The following is a 23,972-nucleotide window of genomic DNA, read 5'->3' on the forward strand; positions in this document are numbered from 1 at the left end:
CAAGACCGCGCTGATAGGTTTGAATTTCAAAATCCAAACGATTCTTAAAATCAATTTTAAGTCCGAGAAAATGAAGGAAATTTAGAGGAACGTTCCTTTGGGGGGGGGGGGGTTGCAAGTTACTGTGGTATATTTTCCCTTCTTGTCTCGTAATGTTGATATCTACAGTGGACGTATCTTCATTTCTACGTATTGGATGTTGTGATTACCACCGGGAAAACTATACCAATAAGGGCCACTACTCCAAGGATAGTTCGGCATGGAATGATAACAGGCATTGAACCACCATCCGTTATGATAATAATTTGCACAGTTAAGAGTAGAATGATGGTCGTTGTCTCGATCTGTAGTGGTGAAAGGCATTCCTCGATGATAGCTCAACTTATCGACTGCGAAAAAGAAAAAGGAGAAAAGAAAGTATGAGATCAAAAAAGTTACTTTAACTAACAATGACTTACTCCTTTAGCATAGCATTGCTATCCGCGGCTGACGTTCTTTGAAAACTCATGTTAACAAAGCTGCCTAATAGGGTGTTAAACATCATAAATATAATGGTACTGGTTTGAACGGCATGCGATCTGACGTAAATGAAACCAAATGTTTACTGATTTAGAAAGTAATCTTTTACGGCGTTAGCAAAATCTGACTTTAAAATTTAATATTGCAGCTGAGTTATAAAAAATATCGCTCGGAGAGAAGGAATCTTAAATAAATTGCCTTTTATGTCTTTTGGGATTATCCTCTGTGTGGCATTGATTACATCTCATATTATTAACGTTCTTATTTTTAGCTTGATCTTGCATATGCTTGCAATAAGGAATATAAGCAATTCGTATTATAATGACTTGATTTTTCTTTATCAATGGGTCAATTAATTGATTTGTAATATATTTTTGCATAGGTTGTTGATGATGCTATACTATCGTAGGTTTTATGGTAGAGTGATCATATATTTGCCAATCATACGTGTAATTTAAAGTACATGTCGATGCCATTTGAAGTGCCAAACAGCGTTTTCACTTTATCTTATGACTATGTTTTGTATCCCTGTATATAAAAAAAAACAATTCATCAGTCATTGATTAAATGAAATTGACCTATAGGCATATTATGATCTTCCCGAGTAAAACGTTTCCTAACATTATCTGAAGAGGATATTTCCAGTCTGAGACATGCTTTTGGGCGCCTAAGGCCAGTTGAATAACCGGGCCGAATTTTGTAATGTTCTTTGTTCTTAAGTTCATTATGAAAAAATGAGAGCTCATTTTTTATCTCATATTTTTCCAAGCCCCCTTACTGCTGTATCCGTTTTGCCCTCCCCGTCTGTCATCAGGGTAACTGTATGTGGAGGTGTCTCATTTTCGGATGACAAGAGAAGGACTCAAAAAGTTCCTGATGATCGAAATTAAGGTTTCATCAAGTAGCAGTGTTTTGTTTAGGAAATACATTTAGTAAGAGCTGTCATGATTCAAAAATACAAAGAGCGTTAACTTGTAACAAATTACATTACGAAATTTGTAACCACAGTATAGGTGACCTGTGAAAGGTGCATTTCAACGTAAAATATGGATATAATACGCTTGTAGAAGTAGATGATCATTCCCCGCCACGGGATGCGCCCCTTGGATTCGATACAAAGTTCCCCGTTGGCAGCAAATCAAGCTCTAAGTATATGGTTTTCCAAGCAAATACTTTGTGTGATGTTGATTAGGGGAGAGGAAGGTACATCCTCAGTAGTAGCCCATGTCTTCCCCGGCTGAATGCAAAGAATATGCCCCTCCCTTCCTCCTCCTACTGAACCTTTTTTTTTTCCCAGACTGACAATCGGAGGTGGAAGAGGACACACCACTGGTATCAAAGAGATTTGTTCAATATTCAATAACTGATCTCTTATCGGTGGAAATGTTCAAATTAATCTAAATTCTTCTCAGTACTCACCTACGGTACTTCATGTATCGAAGTTTCCAAGAGCAACCATCTTGTATTTGGTACCTTCATCACTTACGCGGAAGAGATTATACTTCGCAAAATAAGATTCATCGGTTTTGGACACGAAGTCAATCCGAAGTTCGTAGTCCTTTTGATTGGTGATGTACGCTAGTTTCTCATTACCCAACCAGAATTCTCGATTGAGAAAACCGAAGCCTTCTTTGTAGTCGTTCCAGACTCTATCGAAGTCAACACTGCCGTCCATTCGACGTTGAAAAACCTTTGAAACAAAACATAAGAACAAGTTTTAGAAAAAAAGTTTTAGGAAATTGTGTTTCAGTCTTACATGTTTAATTTAAATTTACGTCAATGTTAGGTGACTATATCATTTCTTATGTCATTTAAAAATAACTTCTCAAAATATGTTGAATAAGTTCATCTTCAACTTAATAAAAATGTAAAAGGAATCGGATGAAGTTTAAAGATTCGAAGATACAGTTCGAGAATAGATTTTATTTTGCCTATTAATGATTGACTGTAGGTACCGAAATCATCTAAATCCTTTTTTTTTTCGTTATGAAGGAAATTATTTTACCCACCGAAAGAAGGAGCACAATAGATTAATTAACGACTTGACCAAAACCAAACCAAACTCCCCCCACCCAAAAAAAAAATAATAATAATTGAAATTGTATATATACATATACTTGGATTACACTTGAAACTGTTCTACCATACATGTTAGATAATGGTTACAGGTCTTTCAATTTATCTTCTCAATAATTTCATTTTAAACAGAACTATCATAGTTCATGAGTCCATTAAATCGATTACTATAATTTACCGAAGATAAATTCGGTTTTAATTTCGTGAACGTAACAAATACAATTAAGACTAAAGTGATGCGATAAACATACCATCCAGTTGCCGCCATCTACGGAGTTGTTACAGTACACAGGGAACGGCTCAATATATCCGTCTGGTTGTATGAGGTAGACCCCGTCTGAAGATTCCCCGTCACATTGTTCAAAGACTTCCTTACAATCTCTCGGGTAGTCAGGTTGTTGATAGAAAAAGTAAGAAGAACTTTCTGTTGGTATGATTTAAGAAAGGTAATAACATAAGATAACATCGACACGAATTTGAAACATAAGGTTACATATTTGAAAGTGAAGTTAGAGCAAGCGAGGGTAGATGTGAAGCCCAGAGAAAAGGGGAAAGATAAATATTTGTCTTATACTTTAAGACAATGAGGCAACGTCAGTAAATAAAGACTTACATATCAGTAAATCTACCATCTGAATATAACATCATTTGTAAAGCCTAACTTGCCAATTGTTAAAGAACATGTATTATTTTCTGATGCTATTTGTAGCTATTCCATCATGTATTAGAATCGTGTTAAAAACATGTTACGTCGACAATTAAATATGAAGAAACTTGAAATTAAAAGTACACAAGCTAACATGTTCATATACATTCTTGGTTGGAATGCATTGTTCTTTGTAAAAAAAAAAAAACCAACATCACTACATATTTACACATACTAATGACTATCTTATATGTTAAGATAGTAGACGTTTAATTCATTATTGCCTTTATGTGAAAGGAAGATTTGCACATATAAACAGCGCGTTCAATTGCACTAAGGATGCAAGGTTTCGAATCTTATCACTGTTTTTTTTTAAAAATATTTTCGAGGACACAAGTCATCAAATAAAGGTTAAGAGTATATATTTATGAGAGGACATGTTCCACACTGCATTTAGGAAGTGAAATTTCCATGAAGTGCTACATCAAAGCATTATGGAAAATCAAAAAATATCTTGTTCATCAAATCTTTATGAATTGATTGTTCCGTAATTATCTATTAAGTATTGTCTAGTATTTGACTTCAACGTGCGCCTCCATATGAAATTTGTAACTATTTTGATCACTGCAGAATAGTTTCGAGTAAAGTTTTGGAAGTAAGCTTTGTTGATTGAATGTTCTATACTCACCAGACGTCTCTCTTCTGCCACGAACAGAGCCATGGTCTGAAATTGCCTGACCCTCCTATATTGATGAAATACAAAGAGTTCTTTATTGTTAAGATCAATTTCGTGTTTGTTGAGTCCAATGTCAAACGAAATTAGGACTCACTTAGAATTACAGATTAAATCCTTTCATGGAGGGAGAAATATACCTATGACCAAAACGCGTCGAATTGCATGAATATATCTACGTGAAATTAAACCCATTAGCATTTTCTAAGACAAAAAAAAAAACGCCTGTCATGATAATTACAGTAATTAATGTCTGTATGGAAATGGAATGATATCGAACAACGAATCTGTTAAAAGTTTCTATCATGTTCACTGCAAATTAATCAGTCTCTCTTCTTCCTCTTTTTTAATTTTAAATTTCTCTCTATATTATTGTATATCATTAATGTTTAGATAAGAGTAAAAGGTAAATCAACAGTTAATTTAATAATTCTACCAATCTTCGAAAATTAACTTTAAAAAAAATATGAAACAACTGTGTTTCTAATTCGGAAGACCGAATTTAAACACATATTATATTGCGATACTGCAGAGGAATAAATCATACTTATTATGTATTATTCCAAATATAATAATTGTAACAACTTTAGGAAAACAAGAAGGCCTAGGTATATTTTAAGCGAAATATTAATAATAAGTATAAAGCGCGTGACGTGTAAATCAAAGAACTAGTTCATATACCGTACTAGATATCTGTTAATTTATGTGCGTGTGTATTAAGCTAACAAATACAATAAAATAGACGAAAAACTCACTCGAATTCGACAGCAAAAAGTTGTTAAGAGCAAAGAGATTAGTGACATTAGGCACTGAGCTGATAGTTCATGAATGTTTATGCGCTGGTGACGCAGGGTTTATTAAAATATTAGCACACACGATACTGCCAAAGTTTCCTGCAACATGAACCACATCATCCACTAGCCACTTTTAAAGTGACTTATTTCAATTGTTAAAATATATCAAGTTAAGGTCTTTTCATCCCCAAATATCGGTTTACTGTTGCAGTATAATAATCTATTACCTTTACCATACATCGTGGTGTCTGAAACCACGAATATAATCTAACATGTAAATCTTCGCATTTGTATACAAAGTAATACATGCCCGAATTTTATTTAAATAAACATTCATTCCCACTTTAGCTGAGTCTTCGAATACTCAAAACTAAAATTCAGAAACCAAAAACTCTTTGCTTATGAATTATAAAATAAAACTCTTCTTAGAGTTAGCTGTTTGTTAACCGAATTTATATGTTCTATTTTCATACTAAATTACCTGAAATTGCTAGGTTAGTCCATTTTTTTATGTTAAGACTTTCACTTTTTAATATTCGCCTTGTCCTTAAACATTCGATCTTTGCTCTCAGTTTATCCAAACATTGAATTATCTGTAAATGTATAAAATATTCGCCATAGGTTGCAATCTGGTTTAGTGTTTTCCGTTTGATTTGTTTTATCATTATTATGTAATGCCAACATAGTAAACTCAGTTCTATTGCAACATCTGTCAGCGAAATAATTTACGGCACATTACATAATATTATACACTCGCGGTAACTGCTCCCCAAATCAGCATTGCGAGATAACGTTGTTTCTTTATATAACCAGAAAATATTAAAACGAAGAAGAAGGAAAAGTGGTACTATTTGAATGACTAAATTCTATTTATTCAACTCGGTATCTGAGAATTATTGGAATTCTTACTTTAGATGTATCTTTAAACTGAAATTACAATGAAAGAGAAGCACAAAAACATTAAAGGAATAAAGAGAAGATTTTAAATTATTTTTTGGGGAAAAGTTGTTTGGCATAAACGTTGGAAAGTACTTATTTCTTAGTCGTCACGTGCTGCAAAGGTTAAATGATATTTTTCTACACTGACAAAGTATTCTGTCAATTTACTGTTTTGCTTTTTTTCTGTAGACTGTATAATTAATACCGTGCTATACGGGAAGAACAATACATTTATATGTACTACAGTTTAGACCCAAATATAAATTGCATATAAGATTCACCACATATGCAGAATATTGTTAGACCTACTACATGTGGTTACATGTTCATTAAATCCTCCATGCTTTGAATTCTTTTAATGTTTATTTTATATTTTCTTTTCGAATCGACGAAATAAATGAACGATGGTTTAAACGAGGCAGCCACTATATAAAATAAAACCTAAAGCCATCAAAATATGAATATTAAATAAAGAAAAATTTTCCACATTAAGGTAAAGTTAGTTCATATGTTCAATTTTGATAACATTTTGAAATAAGACATACGTTTTGTAACAGTTTTTCTTTGTAGCTGAAATATATAATAGTAACAAATTGTTACAAGAGTAGTCAAAATTACAGATTAAGTTAATAAAATGAATGGAGTAAATTTGTTTTAAAGATACTTACTACTTGAAGTAATCTGGTCAGGCCTGATGAACAGATGAGAAACATCCAGAATTCAATATTGTACAACAAAAAATTCATCTTGGAAATGATGAGTTGTCTGGTCGGATGACGGTCACAAAGTGAAATGAATCGTTGCAAACGAAACACTGACAAGGCTAGACTGACTAATATCGAACTAATATCGTTAGAAACTATAGATGACATTAATGTCCATTTCGCACTGCATTTGTAAGTACTCTAATAGGCCCTTGTCTGTTATTAGCTGTTGGTTTACGTAATTATGCTTTTCCGTCGAAGGATATGATGTCCGCCGTAAAGACAAGTTATTTGTTGGCTTTGTTTCAACATCTGAAGCAATGTCATGATTTTTAGACGTGGCATAAGTCTAGTATAAACTTATTGTAATGTTAATTGCATAAAGGTGGAAACTTGATGTTATATGGGGAAATGCGCGTGTCAGTTTGTTAGGTGGAGTTGTTAAATACCAACGTCATACGCTTGGCTACAATTTAGGTGTTGTGAGGACATAGATTGTTAATTTGACGAAATGGTGGCTTTCATCTACCAAGGAATAAATAGTGGAGCTGGGGAATGGGGGTTGGGTGGGGGCGGGGTGGATTAGTACCACCACCGCACGATGAAACATGAAAAATACTGCTTCCCATAAATAGAAAGTGCCAACTATGAAGAGCACATTTATTAATTGCAAAGGAATTTGAAGTACGTACTTAAAAATGATAGCTAGTATTTCCGGAACTGTTATTATGCATTTGCCCTCACATATATCAACTGACATTTGTAACTGTCCTTCGAAGCCCCCCCCCCCCCCACATGCCTATTTCAGCCCTCTTCTGAGTAGCGCCTGTTTGTCTAGTGTAACGTCCTATTTCGAAAGCTAAGTTATTGATGTTCAATTTTGGTATATTCTTTCCTTACAAAGATATTGATTCGCCAGAGATTCATTCGCTAGAGACATGTATAGCTACATGGGAGATGCATATGCAAAGGCCTCGGAGACGCACGACAATAACAAAACACAAAAAGAGAGGAACATGTTAACCGTCCTCCTGTGTTCTTACTGATTGTACATCTTGAATCAATGACCTTTTACGTATTTTGAAGGTACAGACGTCAAACCAGTTCCCAGTGACTGGTGAACATGTTGCCATAGCAGTCGAATACATCCTGAACGCAACATCAGAGAAGGATACCACTTACCCCCCCCCCCCCCCCCACAAACACACACACATCAGGACGCGATATCCGCTGATGGATGGCCCCCAAGATCATCAAGCAACAAAGTTAAACTCATGGGATATTTCTTTCTTTAGTTTATTTTTATTTTATGTTTGATCATTGTGCATATTATATAAACCGACAGAACAGTTACATAGTAACGTTCATAACACGAGTTATAACGTGCAACTTCAATTTAATGGTGAAATTATAAATGGTGTTCATAACGAATATCATATACAAATTAGTTACACTGTGTTTAGCTAATAGTTGTAATTCCTTCATTATAATGGATCATAATGGTCTTACATATATAGAAGAAGGACGAATGTTGCCATCACTAATATTGCAAACTACATAGAGACAACACAGTCAAGACCGCGCTGATTAGTTTGAATTCCAAAATCCAAACAAACGATTCTGAAAATCAGTTTGAAGGCCGAGAAAATGAAGGAAATTTAGAGGAACGTTCCTTTCTTTACATGGTTGAAAGGAATATTTCATAATTGACGGTTTTAAATTGATGGCTTGGTTTTCTTCCTTTATTAGGGGGGGGGGGGTGGGGTGGGGGAGGGTTGTTTTGTCAGTTATTGTGGTATCTTTTCCCTTGTTGTCTCGTAATGTTGATATCTACAGTGGACGTATCTTCATTTCTACATATTGGATGTTGTGATTACCACCGGGAAAACTATACCAATGAGGACCACTACTCCAAGGATAGTTCGGCATGGAATAATAACAGGCATTGAACCACCATCCGTTATGATAATGACTTGCACAGTTAACAGTAGAATGACGGTCGTTATCTCGATCTGTAGTGGTAAAAGGCATTCCTCGATGATAGCTCAACTTATCGACTGCGAAAAAGGAGAAAGAAGGAGACAAAAAAAAAAACATTAGCTAAGCACGATTTACTTCTTTAGCATACCATGCAAGCCGCGGCGTTGGTTCTTTAAAAAATAATGTTAACAAAACTGCCTAATAGAATGTTAAACATAATATATATAAAGGTACTGGTTTGAACGGCAGGCGATCTGACTTGAATGAAATCAAGCTTTCACTGATTTAGAAATTAATATTTTACGGCGTTAGGAAAACTGACTTTAACTTTTAATATTGCAGAGTTATAAATTATATCGCTCGGAAAGAAGGAATATATGAAAGAAATTGCTAAAAAATTGTTGAAAACTGTTGGAATTATCCTCTGTTTGGCTTTGATTACATCTAATATTATTACAGTTTTCACGTCTAGCTTAATCTTGCATATGCTTGTAATAACGAATATCACTTCATATTATGTTCTTGATTTTTCATCAGAACCTGGATCAATCAATTGATTTGATTGTAATACCTTTTGGCATAGGCTGATGATGCTACTACCGACCGTAGGTTTTATGACAGAGTGATTATATATTTAGCAATCATACATGTAATTTAAAGTACATGTCGATACCATTTGAAGTGTTAAACAGCGTTTACACTTTATCTTATGACTATGTTTTGTGTCCCTGTATATTTAAAAAAATCATCAGTCATTGATTAAATGATATTGACCTATGGGTATATTATGATCTTCCCGAGTAAAACGTTTCCTAACATTATCTGAAGAGGACATTTCCAGTCTGAGATATGCTTTAGGGGTGCCCAAGGTCAGTTGAATAACCGGGCCGACTTTTGTAATGTTCAAGGTTCTTAAGTGTACTATGGAATATTAGAGCACATTTTTTTCCGGGCCCCCTTACTCCCCTGTGCTGTATCCGCTTTGCCCTCCCGTCTGTCATCAGGGTAACGTATCTGGATGTGTCTCATTTTCGGATGACAAGAGAAGGGCTCAAAAAGTTCCTTATAATCGAAATTAAGGTCTCATCAAGTAAGTTGCTGTTTTTTAGGGAAAACATGTAGTAAGAGCTGTCATTATTCAAAAATGCAAAGAGCGTTAATTTGTAACAAATTACATTACGAAATATGTTACCACAATATAGGTGAACTGTGAAAGGTGCATTTCAACATAAACTATGGATATAATACGCATGTGGAACTAGATGATCATTCCCCGCCACCGGTTGCGCACCTTGGATTCGAAACAAAGTTCCCCCCTGGGCAGCAAATCAATCTTATTTCCACCCCATTAATTAAAAAGAAATTTAACTGAGAAATATCAGACATTACCTAAAACTCTTAGTACGCCTCTTAAAATAGTCTTTTAGTGATACATTGCTTCACATTATCATGAAGTATTCAGAACAAACTCAATGTGTTGCATTAAGTTGGGTTCTAAAATCGTGTACCGGTAGTTAATTTTGATTTCTTTCGTGGTTGTTAACTGCGTGACTGATATTGAAGATTTACGGAAATGAAGGCGTAAAACGTAATACAATAGAAATCAAATGGTGCAATCTGAATCATATTTAAATTATAATTCATGTCTATATATCAGCAGATCTAAGCGGATCGGTTGAGGTAATGTATAATAATTCAATTATCACAGACTGATTTACCTGTGAATGAAGTATTTTGTACAGAAGGGGAGCTGATATGGGGTCATTTAAGCCGATTCACAAGTATGTGGGTATGGCGGTACACAAAAATAAAGAAGTCGAATGATGCACTTTGAGGCATAATTCAGGCTATAAATTATATTGAGCCCTAAGTATATGGTATTCTACGCAAATACATTGTGTGATGTTAATGGGGGGGGGGGGGGAGAGGAAGGTACATCCGCAGTAGTAGCCCGTTGATACCCCGGCTGAATGCAAAGAATCTGTCCCCTCCCTTCCTCCTACTGAACCTTTTCCCCCGACTGACAATCGGAGGTGGAAGAGGAACACCACTGGTATCAATGAGATTTGTTCAATATTTAATAACCGATCTCTTATCGTTGGAAATGTGCAAATTAATCTAAATTCCTCTTAGTACTCACCTACGGTACTTGAAGTATCGAAGTTTCCAAGAGCTACCATCTTGTATTTGGTACCTTCATCACTTACGCGGAAGAGATTGTACTTCGCAAAATAAGATTCATCGCTTTTGGACACGAAGTCAATCCGAAGTTCGTAGTCCTTTTGATTGGTGATGTACGCTAGTTTCTCATTACCCAACCAGAATTCTCGATTGAGAAAACCGAAGCCTTCTTTGTAGTCGTTCCAGACTCTATCGAAGTCAACACTGCCGTCCATTCGACGTTGAAAAACCTTTGAAACAAAACATAAGAAAAAGGTTTAGAAAAAGGAAATTGTGTTTCAGTCTTACATGTTTAATTTAAATATACGTCAATGTTAGGTGATTATCATTTCTTATGTCATTCAAAAATATCTTCTCAAAATATGTTGAATAAGTTCATCTTCAACTTAATAAAAATGTAAACGGAATCGGATGAAGTTTAAAGATTCGAAGATACAGTTCGAGAATAGATTTTATTTTGCCTATTAATGATTGACTGTAGGTACCGAAATCATTAAAATCCTTTTTTTTTTTTTAGTTATGAAGGAAATTATTTTACCGACCGATAGAAGGAGCACAATAGATTAATTGAACGACTGGACCAAAACGAAACCATCCCCCCCCCCCCACAAAAAAAAAATAACTGAAATTGTATATATACATATACTTGGATTACACTTAAGACTGTTCTACCATACATACTGAATAATTTATCTTCTCAATAATTCCATTTTAAACAGAACTATCATAAATTCATGAGTACATTAAATCGATTACTATAGTTTATCGAACATAAATTTGGTTTTAATTTTGTGAACGTACAAAATTCAATTTAGATTAAAGTGAGGTGGTAAACATACCATCCAGTTGCCGCCATCTACAGAATTGTTACAGAACACAGGGAACGGCTCAATATATCCGTCTGGTTGTATGAGGTAGACCCCGTCTGAAGATTCCCCGTCACATTGTTCAAAGGCTTCCTTACAATCTCGAGGGAAGTCAGGTTGTTGATAGAAAAAGTAAGAAGAACTTTCTGTTGGTATGATTTAAGAAAGGTAATAACATAAGATAACATCGTAACGAATTTGAAACATAAGGTTACATATTTTAAAGTGAAGTTAGAGCAAGCGAGGGTAGATGTAAAGCCCAGAGAAAAGGGGAAAGATAAATATTTGTCTTATACTTTAAGACAATGAGGCAACGTCAGTAAATAATGACTTACATGTCAGTAAATCTACCATCTGAATATAACATCATTTGTAAAACCTAACTTGCCAAGTTTTTAAGAACATGTATTATTTGTTTATGCTATTTGTAGCTATTCCATCATGTATTAGAATCGTGTTACAAACATGTTACGTCGACAATTAAATATGAAGAAACTTGAAATTGAAAGTACACAAGCTAACATTTTAATATACATTCTTAGTTGGAATGCATTGTTCTTTGGAAAAAACAACAACACTACATATTTAAACATACTAATGACTATCTTATATGTTAAGAGAGTGGACGTTTAATTCATTATTGCCTTAATGTGAAAGGAAGATTTGCCATATAAACAGCTCGTTCAGTTGTACTAATGATGCAAGGTTTCGAATCTTATTACTGTGATTTTATATTTTCGAGGAAACAAAGTCATAAAATAAAAGTTAAAAGAATATATTTATGAGAGAACATGTTCAGACTTCATTTTGAAAGTGAAATTTCCATTAAGTGCTATATCAAATATTATGGAAAATCAAAAATATCTTTTTCATCAAATCTTTATGAATTGATAGTTCCATAATTTTCTACTAATTATTGTACGTGCGCCTCCATATGAATTATGTAACGATCACTGCAGAATAGTTTCGAGTAAAGTTTTGGAAGTAAGCTTTGTTGATTGAATTTTCTGTACTCACCGGACATCTCCCTTCTTTCACGAACAGAGCCATGGTCCGAGATTGCCTGACCCTCCTATATTGATGAAATCCAAAGAGATCTTTATTGTTAAGATCAATTTCGTGTTTGTTGAGTCCAATTTCAAACGACATTCGAAGGACTCACTTAGAATTACAGATTGAATCCTTTCATGGAGGGAAAAATATACCTATGACCAGAACGTGTCGAATCGCATGAATATATCTACGTGATTTAAACACATTGGCATTTTCTATGACAAATAACGCATGTCGTGATAAGTAAAGTAATTCCTGTCTGTATGCAAATGGAATGATATCGAGCAACGGATCTGTTCAAAGTTTCTATCATTTTAACTGCAAATTAATCAGTCTCTCTTCTTCCTTTTTTTAATTTTAAATTTCTATCTTTTTTATTGTATATCATTAATATTTAGATAAGAGTTACAGATGAAGGTAATTCAACAGTTAATTGAATAATTCTACCAATCTTGGAAAATTAACTAAAACAATATCAAACAACTGTGTTTCTAATTCGGAAGACCGAGTTTAAAAACATATTACATTGCGATACTGCAGAGAAATAAATCATATTTATGATTTATGATCCAAAATATAATAATTGTAACAACTTTAGTAAAACAAGAAGGCCTGGGTATTTTTTAAGCAAAATTTTAATACAAAGGAAAGCACGTGACGTGAAAATCAGAGAACTAGTTTATATACCGTACTAGATATCTGTTAAGTTATGTGCGTGTGTATTAAGCTAACAAATACTATAAAATTTACGAAAAACTCATTCGAATACAACGGCAAAATGTTGTTAAGAGCAAGGAGATAAGTGACATTAGGCAATGGACTGAGAGTTCATGAATGTTTATGCGCTGGTGACTGAAGGTTTATTAAAATTTTAGCACACACGATACCGCCAAAGTTTCCTGCAACATGAATCACATAATCACCTGGCCATTTTTTAAAGCGACTTATTTAAACTGTTAAAATATATCAATTTAAAGTATATACAGCCCCAAATACCGGTTTACTGTTGCAGTATAATACCCTATTAGCTTTACCATACTTCGTAGTGTCTGAAACTACGAATATAATCTAACATGTAAATCTTCGCATTTGTATATAAAGTAATACATGCCCGAATTTTATTTAAATAAACATTTATTCCCACTTTAGCTGAGTCTTCGAATACTCAGAACTAAAATTCAGAAACCAAAAACTCTTTGCTTATGAATTATAAAATAAAACTCTTCTTAGAGTTAGCTGTTTGTTAACCGAATTTATATGTTCTATTTTTATACTAAATTACCTGAAATTGCTAGGTTAGTCCATTTTTTTATGTTAAGACTTTCACTTTTTAATATTCGCCTTGTCCTTAAACATTCGATCTTTGCTCTCAATTTATCCCAACATTGAATTATCTGTAAATGTATAAAGTATTCGCCATAGGTTGCAATCTGGTTTAGTGTTTTCCGTTTGATTTGTTTTATCATTATTATGTAATGCCAACATAGTAAACTCAGTTCTATTGCAACATCTGTCAGCGAAATAATTTACGGCACATCACATAATATTATACACTCGCGGTAACTGCTCCCCAAATAAGCATTGCAAGATAACGTTGTTTCTTTATATAACCAGAAAATATTAAAACGAAGAAGAAGGAAAAGTGGTACTATTTGAATGACTAAATTCTATTTATTCAACTCGGTATCTGAGAATTATTGGAATTCTTACTTTAGATGTATCTTTAAACTGAAATTACAATGAAAGAGAAGCACAAAAACATTAAAGGAATAAAGAGAAGATTTTAAATTATTTTTTGGGGAAAAGTTGTTTGGCATAAACGTTGGAAAGTACTTATTTCTTAGTCGTCACGTGCTGCAAAGGTTAAATGATATTTTTCTACACTGACAAAGTATTCTGTCAATTTACTGTTTTGCTTTTTTTCTGTAGACTGTATAATTAATACCGTGCTATACGGGAAGAACAATACATTTATATGTACTACAGTTTAGACCCAAATATAAATTGCATATAAGATTCACCACATATGCAGAATATTGTTAGACCTACTACATGTGGTTACATGTTCATTAAATCCTCCATGCTTTGAATTCTTTTAATGTTTATTTTATATTTTCTTTTCGAATCGACGAAATAAATGAACGATGGTTTAAACGAGGTAGCCACTATATAAAATAAAACCTAAAGCCATCAAAATATGAATATTAAATAAAGAAAAATTTTCCACATTAAGGTAAAGTTAGTTCATATGTTCAATTTTGATAACATTTTGAAATAAGACATACGTTTTGTAACAGTTTTTCTTTGTAGCTGAAATATATAATAGTAACAAATTGTTACAAGAGTAGTCAAAATTACAGATTAAGTTAATAAAATGAATGGAGTAAATTTGTTTTAAAGATACTTACTACTTGAAGTAATCTGGTCAGGCCTGATGAACAGATGAGAAACATCCAGAATTCAATATTGTACAACAAAAAATTCATCTTGGAAATGATGAGTTGTCTGGTCGGATGACGGTCACAAAGTGAAATGAATCGTTGCAAACGAAACACTTTGACAAGCTAGACTGACTAATATCAAATATGCAAAACTAGTATTGTTAGAAACTATAGATGACATTAATGTCCATTTCGCACTGTATTTGTAAGTACTCTAATAGGCCCTTGTCTGTTATTGGATGTACCCGATATACCAATGAACGTACACTCTTACGATGGTTTACGTTATTATGCTTTTCCGTAGAAGGATATGATGTCCTCCGTAAAGACAAGTTATTTATTGGCTTTGTTTCAACCTCTGAAGCAATGTCATGATTTGTCAACGTGTCATAAGTCTAGTATACACTTATTGTAATGTTAATTGCACAAAGTAGAAACTTGATGTTATATGGGAAAATGCGTGTGTCAGTTTGTTAGGTGTAGTTGTTAAATACCAACGTCATACGCTTGGCTACTATTTAAGTGTTGTGAGGACATAGATTGTTAATTTGACGAAATGGTGGCTTTCATCTACCAAGGAAGAATTAGTGGAGCTGGGGATTTGGGGTTGGGTGGGGGGGGGGGGGCGAGGTGGATTAGTACCACCACTACACGATGAAACATGAAAAATACTGCTTCCCATTAATAGAAAGTTCAAACTATAGTTAGCACATTTATTAATCGCAAAGGAATTTGAAGTACCTGCTAAAAATGATAGCTAGTACTTCCGGAACTGTTGGGGTTATTATGCGGTTGCCTTCACATATACCAACTGATACTTCTAACTGTCCCTTGAAGCCCCACCCCCCCCCCCCACATGCCTATTTCAGCCCTCTTCTGTGTGGCGCCTATTTGTCTAGTGTAACGTCCTATTTCGAAAGCTAAATTATTGATGTTCAATGTTGATATATTGGTTCCTTACAAAGATATTGATTCGCCAGCAAACAAACATTCGCTAGAGAGACATGTACAGCTACATAGGAAATGCATATGCAAAGGCCTCGAAGACGCATGACGATAACAAAATATCAAAAGAGAAGAACATGTTAACCGTCCTCCTGTGTTCTTACTGTTTTTGCATCTTAAATCAATGACCTTTTACGTATTTTGAAGGTACAGACGTCAAAACAGTTCCCAGTGACTGGTTAACATGTTGCCATAGCAGTCGAATACATCCTGAACGCAAAATCAGAGAAGGACACCTCTTACCCCTCCCCCCACAAACACACACACACATCAGGACGCGACATCCGCTGATGGATGGCCCCCAAGATCATCAAGCAACAAAGTTAAACTCATGGGGTATTTCTTTCTTTCTTTAGTTTATTTTTATTTTATGTTTTATCATTGTGCATATTATATAAACCGACAGAAACAGTTACATAGTAACGTTCATAACGCGAGTTATAACGTGCAACTTCAATTTAATGGTGAAATTATAAATGGTGGTCATAACGAATATCATATACTTGCAATACACATTATTGATCAATTAAAGCATAATTCTGTACCGTTTTATGTCTGTTTTCTCCCAGCAATGGCGTATCACAAATTAGTTACACTGTGTTTAGCTAATAGTTGTAATTCCTTCATTATAACGGATCATAATGTTTTTCCATATATAGAAGGAGGACGAATGTTGCCACCACTAATATTGCAAACTACATAGAGACAACACAGTCAAGACCGCGCTGATTAGTTTGAATTCCAAAATCCAAACAAACGATTCTGAAAATCAGTTTGAAGGCCGAGAAAATGAAGGAAATTTAAAGGAACGTTCCTTTCTTTACATGGTTAAAAGGAATATTTGACAATTGACGGTTTTAAACTCATGACTTTGTTTTTTTTTTTACTTGGGGGGGGGGTTGTAATTTTGCAAGTTACTGTGGTATCTTTTCCCATCTTGCTCCGTAATGTTGATTTCTACAGTGGACGTATCTTCATTTCTATGTATTGGATGTTGTGATTACTATGATCATGGGGAAAACTATACCAGTAAGGGCCACGACTCCAAGGATAGTTCGGCATGGAATAATAACAGGCATTGAACCACCATCCGTTATGATTATGACTTGCACAGTTATAAGTAGAATGACGGTCGTTATCTCGATCTGTAGTAGTGAAAAGCATTCCTCGATGAGAGCTCAAATTATCGACTGCGAAAAAGAAAACGGAGAAAGAAAACTGGGACCAAAAACGTTAACTTAACTAACAATAACATACTCCTTTAGCATTGCATGCCGCGGCTTTGGTTCTTTGAAAACTAATGTTAACAAAACTGCCTAATAGGGTGTTAAACATAATAAATATTAAGGTACTGGTTTGGACGGCATGCGGTCTGACGTAAATGAAACCAAGTGTTCACTGATTTAGAAATTAATCTTTTACGGCGTTAGCATATCTGACTTTAAATTTTAATATTGCAGAGTTATAAATTATATCGCTCGGAGAGAAGGAATCTGAAAGAAATTGCCTTTTATGTCTGTTGGGATTATCCTCTGTTTGGCATTGAATAGGCCTACATCTAATATTATTCAAGTTTTCAGTTTACTCTTGCACATGCTTGTAATAACGAATATCACTTCATATTATGTTCTTGATTTTTCATCAGAACATGGATCAATCAATTGATTTGATTGTAATACCTTTTTGCATAGGCTAACAACTGAAGAGGACATTTCCGGTCTGAGATATGCTTTAGGGGTGCCCAAGGTCAGTTGAATAACCGGGCCGACTTTTGTAATGTTCAAGGTTCTTAAGTGTACTATGAAAAATTAGAGCACATTTTTCCGGGCCCCCTTACTGCCCCTGTGCTGTATCCGCTTTGCCCTCCCTCGTCTGTCATCAAGGGTAACTGTATCTGGATATGTCTCATATTCGGATGACAAGAGAAGGACTCAAACAGTTCCTAATAATCGAAATAAAGGTATCATCGATTTTTTTTTAAAGTAGTTGCGTTTTGTTTCGGGAAAACGTTTAGTAAGAACTGTCATAATTCGAAAATACAAAGAGCGTTAATTTGTAACAAATAACAATACGAAAAAATGTCACCACAATATAAGTGATCTGTGAAAGGTGCATTTCAACATAAAATATGGATGTAATACGCATGGAGAACTATATGATCATTCCCCGCCGCCGGTTGCGCCCCTTGGATTCGATACAAAGTTTCCCCGTAGGCAGCAAATCAAGCTCTAAGTATATGGTTTTCCAAGCAAATAGTTTGTATAATGGGGGGAGAGGAAGGTACATCCTCAGTAGTAGCCCATGTCTTCCCCGGCTGAATGCAAAGAATATGTCCCCTTCCCCTCCTCCTAATGAACCCTTTTCCCCCGGCTGAAGATCGAAAGTGGAAAAGGAAACACCACTGGTATCAATGAGATTTGTTCAATATTCAATAACTGATCTCTTATCGGTGGAAATGTGCAAATTTATCTAAATTCTTCTTAGTACTCACCTACGGTACTTGATGTAACGAAGTTTCCAAGAGCAACCATCTTGTATTTGGTACCTTCATCACTTACGCGGAAGAGATTGTACTTCGCAAAATAAGATTCATCGCTTTTGGACACGAAGTCAATCCGAAGTTCGTAGTCCTTTTGATTGGTGATGTACGCTAGTTTCTCATTACCCAACCAGAATTCTCGATTGAGAAAACCAAAGCCTTCTTTGTAGTCGTTCCAGACTCTATCGAATTTAACACTGCCGTCCATTCGACGTTGAAAAACCTTTGAACCAAAACATAAGAAAAAGTTTAGAAAAAGGAAATTGTGTTTCGGTCTTTACATGTTTCACTTAAATGTAGATCAATGTAGGGTGACTACCATTGCTTATGTCATTTAAGAAATATCTTCACAAAATACGTTGAATAAATTCATCTTAAACTTAATAATAAAGTAAAAGGAAATAGATGAAGTTGACAGATTCAAAGAAACAGTTCGCGAATAGATTTTATTGTGCCTATATTAATGATAGTCTGTAGGTGCCGAAATATTTTTTTTTTCTCTTTTATGTTTGGTGTATTTACGAAGGAAATTATTTTACCGACCGATAGAAAGAACACAATAGTTTAATTGAACTACTGGACCAGAAGCTAAAAAAAAAAATCATAAAAGAAAATCATAATTGAAATTGTATATATACATATACTTGGATTACACTTAAAGTGTTCTATCATACATACTAATTAATCGTGACAGCTCTTTCAATTAATCTTCTCAAAAAATTCCATTGTAAACAAAACTATCATAATTAATGAGTACATTAAATCAATTACTATCATTTACCGAAGATAAATTCGGTTTTAATTTCGTGAACGTAAAAAAATACAATTTAGATTAAAGTGATGTGGTTAACATACCATCCAGTTGCCGCCATCTACAGAGTTGTTACAGTACACAGGGAAGGGCTCAAGATATCCGTCTGGTTGTATGAGGTAGACCCCGTCTGACGATTCCCCGTCACATTGTTCAAAGACTTCCTTACAATCTCTCGGGTAGTCAGGTTGTTGATAGAAAAAGTAAGAAGAACTTTCTGTTGGTATGATGTTACATATTTGAAAGTGAAGTTAGCGCAAGCGAGGGTGAATGAAAAGGGAGGCCCCCCCCCCAGCTCCCCGCCCAAGAGAAAAAGGGAACGATACATATTGTCTCATACTTTAAGACAATGAGGCAACGTTAGTAGATAATGACTTACATGTCAGTTAATCTACCAGCTGAATAAAACATCAATTGTAAAACCTAACTTGCCAATTGTTAAAGAACATTCATTATTTTCTGATGCTATTTGTAACTATTCCACCATGTATTAGAATCGTGTTAAAAACATGTTACGTCGACAATTAAATATGAAGAAACTTGAAATTGAAAGTACACAAGCTAACATGTTAATATACATTCTTAGTTGGAATGCATTGTTCTTTGGGAAAAAAAAACAACACTACTTATTTAAACATACTAATGACAATCTCATATGTTAAGAGAGTGGACGTTAAATTCATTATTGCCTTAATGTGAAAGGAAGATTTGCCATATAAACAGTGCGTTAAATTGTACTAATGATGCAAGGTTTCGAATCTTATTACTGTGTTTTTATATTTTCGAGGACACAAAGTCATAAAATAAAAGTTAAGAGAATATATTTATGAGAAAACATGTTCCGGACTGCATTTTGAAAGTGAAATTTCCATTTAGTGCTCGATCAAAGTATTATGGAAGATCAAAAATATCTTGTTCATCAAATCTTTATGAATTGATTGTTCCGTAATTTCTACTAATTATTGTCTAGTAGTTGACCTCAACGTGCGCCTCCATATGAATTTTGTAACTATATTGATCACTGCAGAATAGTTTCGAGTAAAGTTTTGGAAGTAAACTTTGTTGATTGAATGTTCTGTACTCACCAGTCGTCTCTCTTCTGCCACGAACAGAGCCTTGGTCCGAAATTGCCTGACCCTCCTATATTGATGAAATCCAAAGAGATCTTTATTGTTAAGATCCATTTCGTTTTAGTTGAGTCCAATGTCAAACGACATTCGAAGGACTTACTTAGAATTACAGATTAAATCCTTTCACGGAGGGAGAAATATACCTATGACCAGAACGCGTCGAATCGCATGAATATATCTACGTGAATTAAACCCATTAGCATTTTCTATGAAAAATATCGTCTGTCGTGATAATTACGGTAATTCCTCTCTGTATGCAAATGGAATGATATCGAACAACGAATCTGTTAAACGTTTCTATCATGTTCACTGCAAATTAATCAGTGTCTCTTCTTCCTTTTTTTGATTTTAAATTTCTCTCTATATTATTGTATATCATTAATGTTTAGATAAGAGTAAAAGGTAAATCAACAGTTAATTTAATAATTCTACCAATCTTCGAAAATTAAGTTAAACAAATATCAAACAACTGTGTTTCTAATTTGGAAGACCGAGTTTAAACACATATTATATTGCGATACTGCAGAGGAATAAATCATATTTTCTGATTTATTATTCCTAATATAATAATTGTAACAACTTTAGGAAAACAAGAAGGCCTAGGTATATTTTAAGCAAAATAATAATAATAAGTAAAGCGCGTGACGTGTAAATCAGAGAACTAGTTCATATACCGTACTAGATATCTGTTAATTTATGTGCGTGTGTATTAAGCTAACAAATACAATAAAATTGATGTTAAATGTTGTTAAGAGCAAGGAGATTAGTGACATTAGGCACTGAACTGAAAGTTCACGAATGTGTATTAGCTGGTGACCCAAGATTTATTAAAATCTTAGCACACACGATACCGCCAAAGTTTCCTGCAACATGAACCACATCATAAACAAGCTACTTTTAAAGTAACTTAATTAAATTGTTAAAATATATCCATTTAAAGTATATACAGCTCCAAAATTGCGGTTTACTGTTGCAGTGGAATACCCTATCGTAGTGGCTGAAACTACGAATATCATCTAGCGTGTAAATCTTCACTTTTGTATATAAAGTAATACACGCCAGACAGTCATTTAATAAACATTTTCCTACTTTAGCTGAGTTTTCGAATATTTAAAACTAAATTCAGAAACCAAAAACTCTTTGCTGTAATGAATTATAAAAAAAAAAACTCTTCTTTTAGTTAGCTGTTTGTAAACCGAACTCATATGTTCTACTTTCATACTAAATTAACTGAAATTGCTGGGTTAGCCCATTTTTATTTTAACACTTTAACTTGTTAATATTCGCCTGGTCCCTATACATTTGATCTTTGCTCTCAATTTACCCCAACATTAAATTCTCTGTAAATGTAGAAAATATTCGCCGTTGGTTGCAACACGATAAAGTGTTTTCCGTTTGATTTGTTTTGTCATTATTAAGTTATACGAACATAGCATAGTTCTATTGCAACATATGTCAGCGAAATAATTTTACCGGCACATCACATAATATTACTAAGTAGCGGTAACTTCTCCCCAAATAAGCATTGCGAGAGAACGTTGTTTCTTTACGTAACAAGAAAACTATTAAAAAGAAGAAAAAGGAATATTGGTACTATTTGAATGACTAAATTCTATTTATTCAAACTCGGTATCTAAGAATAATTGGAATTCATACTTTAGATGTATCTTTAAACTGAAATCTCAATGAAAGAGAATTACAAAAATATTAAAACGTTAAAGGAATAAAGAGAAGATTTTAAATTATTTTTCGGGGAACATTTGTTTGGCACATACGTTGGAAAGTATTTATTTCTTAGTCGTCACGTGTTGTATAGATAAAATTATATTTTTCTACACTGAAAAAATATTCCGTAAATATACTGTTTTATCTTTATCTGTAGATTGTATAATTAATACAGTGCTATACGGGAAGAACAATACATTTATAAGTACTACAGTTTAGACCAATATTATAATTGCATATAAGATTCACCACATATGCAAAATATTGTTAGAACTCCATGTGGTTCATGCTTCTTTTAATGTTTATTTTATATTTTCTTTTCAAATCGACGAAGTAAATGAAGGATGTTTAAACGAGGCAGCCACTATGTAAAATAAAACCTAAAGCCATCAAAATATGAATATAAAATGAATACAAAATATGAAATATGAATGAAATATGAAATATGAAAACAAAATATGAATACAAAATATGAATACAAAATATGAATATAAAATGTACAGTTTTCACATTGGGGTAAAGTTACTTAATATGTTCAATTTTGATAATATTTTGAAGTAAGACATACGTTTTGTAACAGTTTTTCTTTGTAGCTGAAATATATAATTGTAACACATTGTTACAAAAGGAGTCAAAATTAAAGAATAATTTAATAAGATGATGGATTAAAATTGTCATGTAAAGATACTTACGACTTGAAGTAATCTGGTCAGGCCTGATGAACAGATAAGAAACATCCAGAATTCCATATTGTACAATAAAAACTTCATCTTGGATATGATGAGTTGTCTGGTCGGATGACGGTCACAAAGTGAAATGAATCGTTGCAAACGAATCCCTTTGACAAGCTCGACTGACTAATGTCGAACTTATAGCGATAGAAACTATAGACGACATTAATGTCCATTTCGCACTGCATTTGTAAGGACTCTAATAGGCCCTTGTCTGTTATTGGTTGTACCCGATAGACCAACTAACATAAACTCTTACGATGGTTTACGATATTATGCTTTTCCGTCGTAGGATATGATGTCCGCCCTAAAGACAAGTTATTTGTTGGCTTTGTTTCAACTTCTGAAGCAATGCCATGATTTCTAAACGTGTCATAAGCCTAGTACACTTATTGTAAATTTAATTGTATCAAGGTGGAAACTTGATGTTAGGCTATATGGGAAATGCGCACGTCACTTTGTTAGGTGTAATTGCTAAATACCAAACGTCAGACGCTTGGCTGTAATTTAGGTGTTGTGAGGGCATATATTGTCAATTTGACGAAATTATGGCATCCATAAACCAAAAGATGTATGCTGACTTTCATCTACCAAGGATGAAAGAGGGGATCCGGGGGAGGAGATGAGTACGACCATCACACGATGAAACATGACGCCGGAAGCTATACAGTTTTCTAACCTGATATTATCTGTAACTGTGTGACGTAAAAATAAATGCTGTTTTATCCATATGTGGGTGTAAGACCACTGTTTAGCCAACACACACTATCTCTCCCATCCCCCGTACGTACCCATCTGTCTAACCCAGGCTGCAGATACAGTGAAGTTAGAGTATTGAAAACGTTATGCTGAGTGAGTAAAACGAAACTCATTCTATACAACCCTCGTCTTCCATTAATGACATACAAATTGAAGTCATTCATTTGGAACAAGCTGTTTTATGCTGTATTACCTTATGTTTAAATATATTTTGCAATTCCAATTCTCGTAAAACCTCTGATCAAGCAAAAACCTGACCAATTTATAAATTGTGACTGTAAGAGAGTGTGTTTCTTCTTGGCCAATGAGAAAGTGCCTCATCTTTATTCATTAGGTAAGG

At 34.1% G+C, this 23,972-nt stretch overlaps 2 protein-coding genes across 3 annotated transcripts; both read right to left on the minus strand.

Moving 5' to 3' along the window:
- Positions 1-112: 112 nt before the first annotated feature.
- On the minus strand, positions 113-15,059 carry LOC139973263 (fibrinogen-like protein A). 2 transcript variants are annotated; one of them, XM_071979815.1, is made up of 5 exons: positions 14,900-15,059; positions 12,456-12,510; positions 11,412-11,584; positions 10,532-10,802; positions 113-389 (listed from the first exon to the last, which is right to left on the minus strand). In XM_071979815.1, exons 1-5 carry the CDS (start codon positions 14,975-14,977, stop codon positions 163-165), a joined length of 804 nt encoding a protein of 267 aa, XP_071835916.1. In that variant the 5' UTR covers positions 14,978-15,059; the 3' UTR covers positions 113-162. The 2 variants fall into 2 exon arrangements, with proteins under 2 accessions (XP_071835916.1, XP_071835913.1); XM_071979812.1 differs by lacking the exon at positions 113-389 and adding an exon at positions 7,694-8,468.
- A 1,217-nt stretch (positions 15,060-16,276) lies between these two features.
- On the minus strand, positions 16,277-22,976 carry LOC139973262 (fibrinogen-like protein A). Its single transcript, XM_071979811.1, has 5 exons — positions 22,835-22,976; positions 20,373-20,427; positions 19,332-19,504; positions 18,429-18,699; positions 16,277-17,127 (listed from the first exon to the last, which is right to left on the minus strand). The coding sequence occupies exons 1-5, from the start codon at positions 22,910-22,912 to the stop codon at positions 16,895-16,897; spliced, it is 810 nt and encodes a 269-aa protein (XP_071835912.1). The 5' UTR covers positions 22,913-22,976; the 3' UTR covers positions 16,277-16,894.
- Positions 22,977-23,972: the final 996 nt, after the last annotated feature.

The sequence above is a fragment of the Apostichopus japonicus genome, chromosome 9 (assembly GCF_037975245.1).
Source record: "Apostichopus japonicus isolate 1M-3 chromosome 9, ASM3797524v1, whole genome shotgun sequence".
Lineage (NCBI taxonomy): Eukaryota > Metazoa > Echinodermata > Holothuroidea > Aspidochirotida > Stichopodidae > Apostichopus > Apostichopus japonicus.